An 11,533-nucleotide genomic window follows, 5' to 3' on the forward strand; every position below is an offset into this window, starting at 1 on the left:
TGAAACTTAAAAGCTTTTGTACAGCAAAAGAAACCATAAATGAGAGAAGAAGACAATCCTCAGAATGGGAGAAAATATTCACCAGCAAAGCAACTGACAAAGGATTAATCTCCAAAATATACAAGCAGCTCACTGATGAACCTGGTGGCAGGACAAGAATAAAGACGCAGATGTAGAGAATGAACTTGAGGACACGGGGGAAGGGGAAGCTGGGACAAAGTGAGAGAGTAGCATTGACATATATACACTACCAAATGTAAAATAGATAGCTAGTGGGAAGCTGCTGCATAACACAGGAAGATCAACTTGACGATGGGTGATGACCTAGAGGGGTGGGTTAGAGAGGGTGGTAGGGAGGCTCAAGAGGGAGGGGATATGGGGCTATGTGTTTAAATACAGCTGATTCACTTTGTTGTACAGCAGAAACTGGCACAACAGTGTAAAGCAATTATACTCCAAGTAAAGAGCTGGGAAGAGAAAAAAAACTTATCCCAATGGGTTTTTTCCCCATTGTTATTTTGAGAATATAATAAGGGACACTAATTGCCATCCTATCTTTCAGCTACATGAGTTACAAGACAGGAATATGGAATGTCTGGGAATGTTACATGAATCCCAAGAAGAAATAAAGGAACTTCGGAGTAGATCTAGCCCTGCTGCTCATCTCTACTTCTCCCAGTCATATGGAGTTTTTTCTGGGGTGAGGAACTGAGAAAGATGTTATGTGTTTAAGGAAACTTGTTTAAGATTAAAAGGTCCTGAGAGTAATATGGTTTCTAATGGTGTAAAGCATCTTGAGAAGAGAGAACATAGTTTGTCCTTGTTAATTGAATTCAGTTATTGATTTAGGCCCTCATTTGCACATATGTATCTACCTTATTTATTGTAGCCTTCCTTCTAACAGATGACCTGCCAGATTTATTGTATGAGAGGAACCCTAAGGAAATTGAGTTTAGGTCTGTGTCCCATAGAGCTACTCAAACTTGAGTCATCCTCCTTACCCTAGTCCCACCACATACCACTTATTCAAATGGTGCCCTGAACATCTAAAACCTCTTTTAACAGATCTTGAGTTTCTTCGTATATTTAATTTCAGTTAAGGTGTAAGTCCCATGAGGGCAGGAGTCATGTTTATTTACTCATCAATAAACAATCTTTATTTTTTGAATTAAAGAAATTAATGAAAACTTCTGAGTTTATGCCAGAATTTGTAATGTTGGTTCTAAGGGTTATTTTAATAATCTAGTTCTTAAACGCTTGCGTGCAATCCTGGGAAATTTTTTAAAAGACTGAAACTATAAATGATAGCAGAATTTCTAAAGAATAATGGGACAGAATTTTTGTTTTTTTAATTTTTAACTTTGAAATAATTCTAAACTTAGAGTAACATTCCAACAATGGTACAAAAAAAATCATATATTCTTCACCTAGATTCTTCAAATTTAACATTTTACTACGTTTGCCATATTATTCTCTTATTTTTTCTGGACCATTTAACAGTAAGTTGCAGATAACCCTATTACCCTTCATAACTTCTGTGTGTATTTATTAAAAACAAGGGCACTCTCAAGGACATTCTCCTACATTACCATACACAACTATCAACTTCAGGATATTGACATTGATACAACACTATCACTATCTCATCCACAGAGCCCATTTAAATTTTTTGGCAATTGTCCCAACAATGTCCTTTGAAAGATATATTGCATTTAGTTGTTTCAGTCTGGGACAATTCTTCTGTCTTTGTTTTGTCCTTCATGACCTTTGTAGAATGTACTCCGTTTGGGTTTGTCTGTTGTTTCCCCACAATTACATTTAGGTAATGCATTTTTAGCAGAAATAATGCCATGCTCTTCTCAGTACATTGTATCAGGAGGCACAGATTGTTTATTTTCCCCAATGCTAACTTTGATGGCTTGGTTAAGGTAGTACCTGCCAGTTTTTTCCACTGTGCAGTTAATCATTGTTAATTAATATTTAATTGAATTAATGTTACTAATTACCTTGCAATGATGAAAATTGTCAGATACTACCTTAACCAAGTGATCAAAATTACTATTTGGGGGGCAATACTTTGAGACTTTAAATATTCTGTTCCTCATCAAACTTTTACCCAGGGCTTCCTAGGTGGCACAGTGGTTGAGAATCTGCCGGCCAGTGCAGGGGACACAGGTTCGATCCCTGCTCCAGGAAGGTCCCACATGCCACGGAGCAACTAAACCCGTGCGCCACAACTATTGAGCCTGTGCTTTAGAGCCCGTGAGCCACAACTATTGAGCCCACGTGCTGCAACTACTGAAGCCCATGCGCCTAGAGCCCATGCTCTGCAACAAGAGAAGCCACGGCAATGAGGATCCCGCGCACCACAACGAAGAGTAGCCCCCACTCACCACAACTAAAAAGAAAGCCCGCGCACAGCAAAAAAAAAAGACCCAACACAGCCAATAAAATAATTAATTAATTAATTAAAAAAAAAAACTTTTACCCACTAGTTTTAGTGCCCATTGATGGGCGTGACTCTGACTCAGTTATTACTGTGATTGCCAAATGGTGACTTCTGAATTCCATCATTTTTTTTCCCAGTGTATTTATTTAATTATTTTTGGCTGTGTTGGATCTTCATTGCTGCTCACGGGCTTTCTCAAGCTGTGAGGAGCAGGGACTGCTCTACATTGTGGCGTGCAGGCTTCTCATTGCAGTGGCTTTTCTTGTTGAGGAGCTCAGGCTCTAGGTGCCCGGGCTTCAGTAGTTGTGGCACTCAGGCTCAGTAGTTGCAGCTTTCGGGCTCTAGAGCACAGGTTCAGTTGAATCTTCATCCCTGACCAGGGGAAGGGGAAGCTTGCTTTTTTTTCTGTTACCAATTTTTTTGTATTATAAAAGCTTTATATGTTTATTATAGAAAAGTTAGAAATTGCAGAGAAGCAAAAAGAAATTGCTAAATACCTCCACTGAATCACTGTTAACATCTTGGTTTATAGCCTTTCAAACCTTTTATTTTTGTGTCTGCATACTCAGTACTTTTATTTATCATAATTGGTTTTTCCCACTGCTTTCCTGTAAAAATATATCATGAAAAAGTAGTTGATTCTTGTTTAAAAGTTACATTTCCAGAATGTCTCTTTTTTTTCCCCTGCATTTTAGCCTGTAACTGTTTTCTTGTGTTTTCTTTTATTATAACACCAAAAGCATTGGATTCTGGAAACTGTTAAATAATTTAAAGACAGTTTATTTCTCCTAACAGGCTTCTCAGATAATCACTGTAGTAACCTCAACCTTTTTTCCTTAGGAATCTCTGGCAGCTGAGATTGAGGGGACCATGCGTAAGAAGTTGAGCTTGGATGAGGAATCTTCTCTCTTTAAACAAAAGTAAGTACAGATCACATGTTGTTATTCAACCACTGGGATGGAAATTAAAAAGAAGCCACAATCCAAAGTGATCGATATTGTGAGATTCAGTAGTTAATCTGCTTACTATTCAGTTTTTTTCCTCATAGTGTTCACATCTGTGAGAGCTTTCTCCTGTTCTGAAATTTATTTTCTAATAATTTCTCCCAAACTTCAGGGTGGCTTTATTTTTAATGAACTGCACTTACATGTCTCTTTTCTAAAGCACTCCAGTGGTAGTCAGTGGCAATAATGAACACTTCTCTTTTTGACAGAGCCCAACAGAAACGGATATTTGATACTGTCAAGGTTGCCAATGACACACGGGGCCGCTCTGTCCCATTCCCAGCTCTGCTACCCATTCCAGGCTCCAACCGTTCAAGTGTCATCATGACAGCAAAACCTTTTGAATCTGGTATACAACAAACAGAGGACAAAACAATCCAGAAGAGTAACTCGGAGGGGGATCCAGGGTAAGACACATAGATTCACACACTCAGATTCCAGCATTGCTCTGTGCTATCCCAAGGAAGTTCTGGAACTGTCAGTTTTCATTCAGTAATGATTCCATGTATCATTGTTTGCTAGATCATTGGAGTAAAAAAGTTTAAGTGTATTCAAAATGGAGTTTGCATTGAACTCTAAAATTCTTTACTACTTTCCTCTCTGGTTTGGCAAAATTTGAGTCTAAATCTTTGTGTTCAAAGTCAAATTTCTTTGAATCTGTTTGGTCATTGGCAATTAGGCACAGCATTAGATGACACTTTCTTATAACCCATGCTCATAATTTCAGCTGCTTTGGTGCCTTTAAGATGGACAATAATCTTGAATACCTATTGAGGAAAACTAAGTTGCTCTTAATTTCCAATTTGTTTAAATTTAGTTTTTTCTGCTTTTTATTAATTCAGTTCATTGAATTTTGAATAACTGGAAGTTAAAGAGAATTACTGGAAAGTCAGCCGAAAGTTTTTGAAAATTAGATGTTTGGCACCTGAGAGAAGTCTCCTAATGCAGAAAACCATCACCCTGGGTTTTCGATTGTATTGCCTGGTCTTAGGGGTAGATTCTGTACCCACAATAGCTGTATGTGTCAGTAATACCTCATTGTACACAGTTGCCTTAGGAAAAGATCTAAGAAACAGATCTATGTGAATTCACACATGGAACAACTAAAACTTGGCTTGCTACTCTTTCTTTTGGTATCAGTTATAAGATACCTCCAATCTTTTAAATGTTGAAAAGTGAAAAACTGTGTATTGCACAACTATGAAAACACAGTATTTACAAATCTTATTCTTTTCTTTTAGATGTTTACAGTATTCATAGAGGATTCTATGGCCTAAAGTAAATTTTTTCACATTTTAATATTTTGTTAATTGTTTATCTTTTGCAGCTAATGACATGTCATAGTTTAATGGGTAGCATTTTTCCTTTCTTAGTAGTACAGAAAATAATGGTACCTGTTGTCATCAATGATATTATAGATTCAGTGAAATATGGTAACATTTAGTCTTTGAACTACCTAAACTGAATTTATAGATGGTCATTATCTGTAGTTTCATAAATTAAGTGAAACAGAAAAGTTAATAAACACAACACAATAAAGTGTATTTTGCCTATCTGAAGTCACTTGAAATGACCTGTAAAAATGTTATATAGTATTAGAGTTTGGGGTTTGTTGTTACTATTTCTGTGTTCCGGGTATCTAAGAAAATATGTGTTTTTAAGATCTTGAACATTCACCACTGTGGAAAGGAGAGGCCTGTGCTGCGCTTATGACCCCCACGGATCTAGGCAGTGAATGTGATTTTCCCATAGGAACGTCCAGAAGGTGGATCAACCAGGACCCTCCGAAGAGAGTGATTTGGCTACAGCCCTGCATCGCCTGAGTCTGCGGCGACAGAACTACTTAAGTGAGAAGCAGTTCTTTGCTGAAGAATGGCAGCGGAAGATCCGGGTTCTGGCTGACCAGAAAGAAGAGGGTAGTGGCTGTGACACCCCCACAGAGAGCCTTGCCTCCCTCTGCACCGACCAGTCAGAGATCACAGACCTCAGCAGTGCCAGTTGCCTTCGAGGTTTTATGCCTGAAAAATTACAAATTGTCAAGCCCCTTGAAGGTAATAAGTGAGGGCCATTTCTAAGCCATCTTGCATATTGCCTTTTCCTTCCCCTGGCATTGAGAGTTCTCTTGTAATTATAAGCACCTATGTGCAGAAGATATCTTTATTATCCCTAAATATTTGATGTTTGTGTGACTGTGCATTGCAGTACTTTGTGGAAAGTGAATGAAGAGATTTGTGTTCTCCAAGCCATCATCTGTCAGTTCTTTTCTACTGATGTTGTTTTTATACAAATGTGAGAGAGGTGGAGTAATCTTTTCTTATCCTTTGCTAAGGAATATCCTTGATAGCAGTTTTCGTGGTGAGATAAACAGGATATTGTAGATGGATAAATTAATCTAGATGTAATACTTCATTCTACCTTCCTTTTCAAAAAAGAATTCTTTACCCAAGAAGTGTCATTTGCTTAGAGATATGTGTCTGTATTTTTCTTTTGTTCATTTCTATTAATTTCAGGTCAGTTTCTATTCTCTGCTAAGGTAGAACTTGAATTCAAAATAGATTTCTTTGTTTTATGGAATGTTGACCATCTTCAAATGATCCTCTGCTATTATCATAAAAGAGTCTGCATAAGACAAAATTTTGAGTTGGTAACCTATAAGGACCCCTCAAACTCAAAGGTGCTGTAAGTTTTATTCATAAGTGATCAGTGCAGGTATTTGTCAGAGTTGCCACTTTTAGGATAAAACGGCTACTAGTGACAATTAGACACTGCATCTGGTGCAGGTACTTGGGATGGTAATTCACCAGCATTCGTAGACAGAAACCGTGGGGATATATCCTCCTTTTATTATCTCCTTCGCTTTCCTACTCTCCCTGAAAACCTGGTGAAAGGAGAGTCGTGAGTACAGTAGGAAACTATGCAAGAAACCACTGTAATTCAATGTGTCTTCCAACCCAGGAGCCTGGCATTTGGGTTCAAAGTTCATAGGCATAGTTCTAGGACAAAGAAGTATTGAAGACCAAATAAGTAGTTTTATTATTATCATTACTTTTTTACACATATAATTTTAGCTTCTCTCAAGACAATATTTGTGGGAAGTTGAAAACATGCCGCTTTCTTTTGTTTACATACTCAGGGTCACAAACTCTGTACCAGTGGCAGCAGCTTGCTCAACCAAATTTGGGAACCATTCTTGACCCAAGACCAGGTGTCATCACTAAAGGCTTTGCCCAGTTGCCCAAGGATGCCATCTATCACCTCTCAGATTTAGAAGAAGATGAAGAGGAAGGTATCACTTTTCAGGTTCAGCAGCCTCTTCAAGTGGAACAGAAACCATCAATATCCCAGCCGATAACAGGAATCTTCCTGCCTCCCGTGACTTCAGCTGATGGTCCAGTTACAGGTGAGAAGAGTACTTGGTTGAGTGTAGTCTGTTAACCAGTAGTACTTTGCTTCCTGCATAACTGTATGGTCAGCTGACTGCCTCTATTTAAATCTTACTGAAGTGTACTTAGTCTTGAATATAAGATAATAGAAATCTATAGCATAAGTGCTCCATCTGATTCTCTCCACATCTTAGCCAACCTGCATAAGTAGAGTGCGCAGAGAGAGAGCAATTCAGTCAGTGGTTCACAAACCTTTTGGATTCAGGATCTATTTACACTCTTAGAAATCATTACAGGGACTTCCCTGGTGGCGCAGTGGTTAAGAATCCACCTGCCAATGCAGGGAACATGGGTTTGAGCCCTGGTCCAGGAAGATCCCACATGCCACGGAGCAACTAAGCCCGTGCACCACAACTACTGAAACCTAGAGCCTGTGCTCTGCAATAAGACAAGCCACTGCAATGAGAGGCTACTCACTGCAACGAAGAGTAGCCCCCACTCACCACAACTAGAGAAAGCGCACACACAGCAACGAAGACCCAACTCAGCCAATAAATAAATAAATAAATAAATAAAATTTTTTAAAAACATCATTACAAATTCCAAGAGCGTGTCTGTGTGGGTTGTATCTACTGATATTTACCATATTAGAAATCAAAACTGAGAAATTATAAAAATATTTAACTCATTATTTTAAAATAGTTACATGTTAACACAAATAATATGTTTTATGAAAAATAACTGTTTTTTTTTTTTTTTGAGCCAAATTTTTTTTTTTTTGGGGGGGTACACCAGGTTCAATCATCTGTTTTTATACACATATCCCCGTATTCCCTCCCTTCCTTGACTCCCCCTCCTCGAGTCCCTGCAACCCTCCCTGCCCCAGTCCTCTAAGGCATCTTCCATCCTCGAGTTGGACTCCCTTTGTTATACAACAACTTCCCACTGACTATTTTACAGTTGGTAGTATATATATGTCTGTGCTACTCTCTCGCTTCATCTCAGCTCCCCCTTCACCCCCCGCCCCCTCCCATACCTCGAGTTCTCCAGTCCATTCTCTGTATCTGCATCCTTATTCTTGTCACTGAGTTCATCAGTACCATTTTTAGATTCCGTATATGTGAGTTAGCATACAATATTTGTCCTTCTCTTTCTGACTTACTTCACTCTGTATGACAGACTGTAGTTCTATCCACCTCATTACATATAGCTCCATCTCATCCCTTTTTATAGCTGAGTAATATTCCATTGTATATATATGCCACATCTTCTGTATCCATTCATTTGTTGATGGGCATTTCGGTTGCTTCCATGTCCTGGCTATTGTAAATAGTGCTGTTTTTTAAGTAGTGAGGAAAATGGTTTAGTTTTACAATTTTGCAAGTCTTTAATTTATGGCGTAATAGAAGATAGCAAGATTCTTGTGTCAGCCTCTACATTAAGTCTATTACAATACGTTCTTTTGGTTGAAGAGTATGAAGAAGATACAGCCTCGCCATCATCAAAAAGTCTACAAACAGTAATTGCTGCAGAGGGCGTGGAGAAAAAGGAACCTTGCTGCACTGTTGGTGGGAATATAAATTGGTACAGCCACTATGGACAGCAGTATGGAGCTTCCTTAAAAAACTAAAAATAGAGCTATCATATGATCCTGCAATTCTATTCCTGGGCATATATCCAGAGGAAACCATAATTCGAAAAGATACATGCACCCCAGTGTTCATTGCAGCACTATTTACAATAGCCAAGACATGGAAGCAACCTAAATGTCCATCAACAGATGAATGGATAAAGAAGATGTAGTACATATATACAGTACAATGGAGTATTACCCAGCCATAAAAAAGAATGAAATAATGCCATTTGCAGCAACATGGATGGACCTAGAGATTATCATACTAAGTGAAGTAAGCCAGACTGAGAAAGACAAATATCATATGATATTGCTTATATATGGAATCTAAAAAAAATGATATAAATGAACTTACATACAAAATAGAAATAGACCCACAGATACAGAAAACAAACTATGGTTACCAAAGGGGAAAGGGGAGAGGGGAGGGATAAATTAGGAGTTTGGAATTAACATATACACACTACTATATATAAAATAGATAACCAACAAGGACCTACTGTATAGCACAGGGAGCTATACTCAATATTTTTTAATAACCTATAAGGGAAAAGAATATGAAAAAGAAATATATATATATAATATATATAACTGAATTACTTGGCTGTGTACCTGAAACTAACACAACATTGTAAATCAGCTATACCTCAATAAAAAATAAAATAAAATAAAATAAAAAGAATTTAAAATTTAAAAAAAGAAAAAAAATACAGCCTCGCACAGATACATGGTTGGAAAAGGAAAAAATATTTTAATAGCCTCTTCAGGTATTTGTGGATATTCTTTGATATTACACCAAAACTTGATAAGTGGTAGTTTCTTTAAGGATTGTAACTATGAATCTAAAACCCTATCAGTGAACTTTTCATACTATGTTACATTAAAATCTATTGCTCTGTCCTACACTTTGAATGCATCTTTTACCCATGCATGATTTTGTAACATCATGCATTGGTTGCTTGGAAAATATTGGTTCACTGAGTTATGTAGATCTTCTAAATGTTGATACATTTCATTCTATAATATATTGAAATCACAAAATATCAGCCATCTATCTCATTGGGTAAGTCTTTTAGTATTAGGAAACTTTAGAGCTCTCAGTGATAGATACAAGCCTACCAAAACACTCATTTTCACTTGAAAGCTCAAATTTTGTCACTGGCAGCAAATCCTGCCAGCTATTTTCATGAAGAGACAGGCTTACTACATTCTTTTTCAAGAAAATGTTGCCAGATATCCAAATCTGAATAGCTTTAGTGTTTGCATTAATTGTTCTTTCAAGTAGAAATAGTATTCTGTGAAAAAATGTAAAAATTGCACATGTACTTTTCCTCTAGATAACCATTGTATCTCTGTGTGTAGCAGAGTACTTAATGCTTACTTCACATTTTATCACATGAATATTAAGGTTCAAGGGTCAAGATTTAATGAATTTTACTGCTTCATCAAGGACATTCTTATGTGAATTTGGCCTTTTCTTTCCTACTGTAATTGGACAACCATGAAGTACAGCTTGCTGCCTCTGCCTTGATTTGTGCTGAGGAGCCAGCAGCTTTACCCACTATCACTTAGGCACCAGCAGTGCAAATGCCAACCCACTCAAGAAGGCAGACGGCATCTTAGCATTGCTATGAAAGTGGTTCTGACCTGTAGACTTCCACAGGGTGCAGACCACACTTTGAGAACAGCTGCAGTAGATAGTTTGGCTCGAAAGACTGGATGACTAGTTCTTGGTTTGGTTTTTTTAATGTATTTTTTAGAATGTGTTTTTCTCTTGTTTCCAAGCTATTTTAAATCCTTTTGAATTACAATTTCAAATTATTGAAGGATTCAGCTATATACTAACCAGTGGATACTAATACAATATGTATATTTCATTTCTAGATTTGGGAAATTTTGTATAAAAGACACTTGATAAATGCTGTATTACTAATAATAATGATGAACTTTTTACATTATTAACCTAGTCTTTCAATTTTGTGTTTGATTCCCTACAACTCTCTACTTCAGTTGCAACCTCAAACCCAGGAAAGTGTCTGTCCTGCACAAACTCGACATTCACCTTCACCACCTGTAGGATATTACATCCTTCTGATATCACTCAGGTTACCCCCAGGTAAGAGGGGCTGGGTAATTTGAGGCCTTACTTCTTTCTTCAACTATGTTTTCATGAATTTCTTGTTTAAGTTACTGTCATTTTAATTCCCATAATTTTAATTAATGTTCTGTGATAATTTGTCTTAAGAATATTTTCACATTGTATTTTCATGTTTGGTCATTATAACTCTTTGAAGTAGGCAGGGCAAGTGACTGTCTAAACAAAGTCTCAGTAAAGTGAGTGTCTAAATGAAGAAAGTGAGGCATAGAAAATTCAGGTGACTGGTCCAAGGGCAGACAGGTGGGAAATGACCCAGCTGAGACTATACCCAGAGTTAGCCAAACTGCAAGATTGGAGGGACTAGTCTTCCGCACAAGATTACCCTCACTTCTGATATCACCTGCAAGTTCAGGGGGTTCCCAAAACCATGCTTTCGTTTGATAAACTCTCTAGAAGGACTCACAGAATTCATTGAAAGGTGTTATGCACGTGGTTACTGTTTATTACAGGGAAAGGTTACAGGATAAAATTAGCCAAAGGAGGAGACACGTAGGTCAGAGTGTGGAAGAGTTCCACACATGAAGCTTCCCTTGTCCTTAGGAGTCATTACTTTCCTGGGATAGATGTTCAACAGTGCACACAGAGTATTGCCAACCAGAGATGCTCACCCAAGCCTCAGTGTCTGGATTTTCTATTGGGGCTTCACTGTGTAAGGCATGATTGATTGATTGATTGATTGATTACCCACATAGTTATAACTCACTATAACTATAATAACTCACTTCCAGGTCCACTGACCCAAGGCTTCCACCCTAAATCACATGGTTAGTCTTTCTGGCATGGCCAGTCCCCACCCTACAACTATTGGGTGTGGCCAGGTCCACTCCAAGATCTAATGTGGCCAGCCTCCACCCCGAACAGACACACTTCTAGCAGACATGGCGTAGATTACCTCCCAGAAGCTGA

General features: G+C 37.9%; 1 protein-coding gene across 3 annotated transcripts in view; it reads left to right on the forward strand.

Annotated features, from left to right (window-relative positions):
• Positions 1 to 11,533, forward strand: part of TRAK2 (trafficking kinesin protein 2) — a 66,583-nt gene that overhangs the window by 49,453 nt on the left and 5,597 nt on the right. For all 3 annotated transcript variants that reach the window (XM_057746400.1, XM_057746399.1, XM_057746401.1), the window contains exons 10-15: positions 563 to 700; positions 3,290 to 3,369; positions 3,663 to 3,860; positions 5,206 to 5,504; positions 6,587 to 6,853; positions 10,480 to 10,585. In XM_057746400.1, coding sequence (XP_057602383.1) covers positions 563 to 700; positions 3,290 to 3,369; positions 3,663 to 3,860; positions 5,206 to 5,504; positions 6,587 to 6,853; positions 10,480 to 10,585 — 1,088 coding nt within the window. The remainder of the gene's footprint in view (positions 1 to 562; positions 701 to 3,289; positions 3,370 to 3,662; positions 3,861 to 5,205; positions 5,505 to 6,586; positions 6,854 to 10,479; positions 10,586 to 11,533) is intronic.

Source organism: Hippopotamus amphibius, chromosome 8, assembly GCF_030028045.1.
Source record: "Hippopotamus amphibius kiboko isolate mHipAmp2 chromosome 8, mHipAmp2.hap2, whole genome shotgun sequence".
In the NCBI taxonomy this organism is placed as follows: Eukaryota; Metazoa; Chordata; class Mammalia; order Artiodactyla; family Hippopotamidae; genus Hippopotamus; species Hippopotamus amphibius.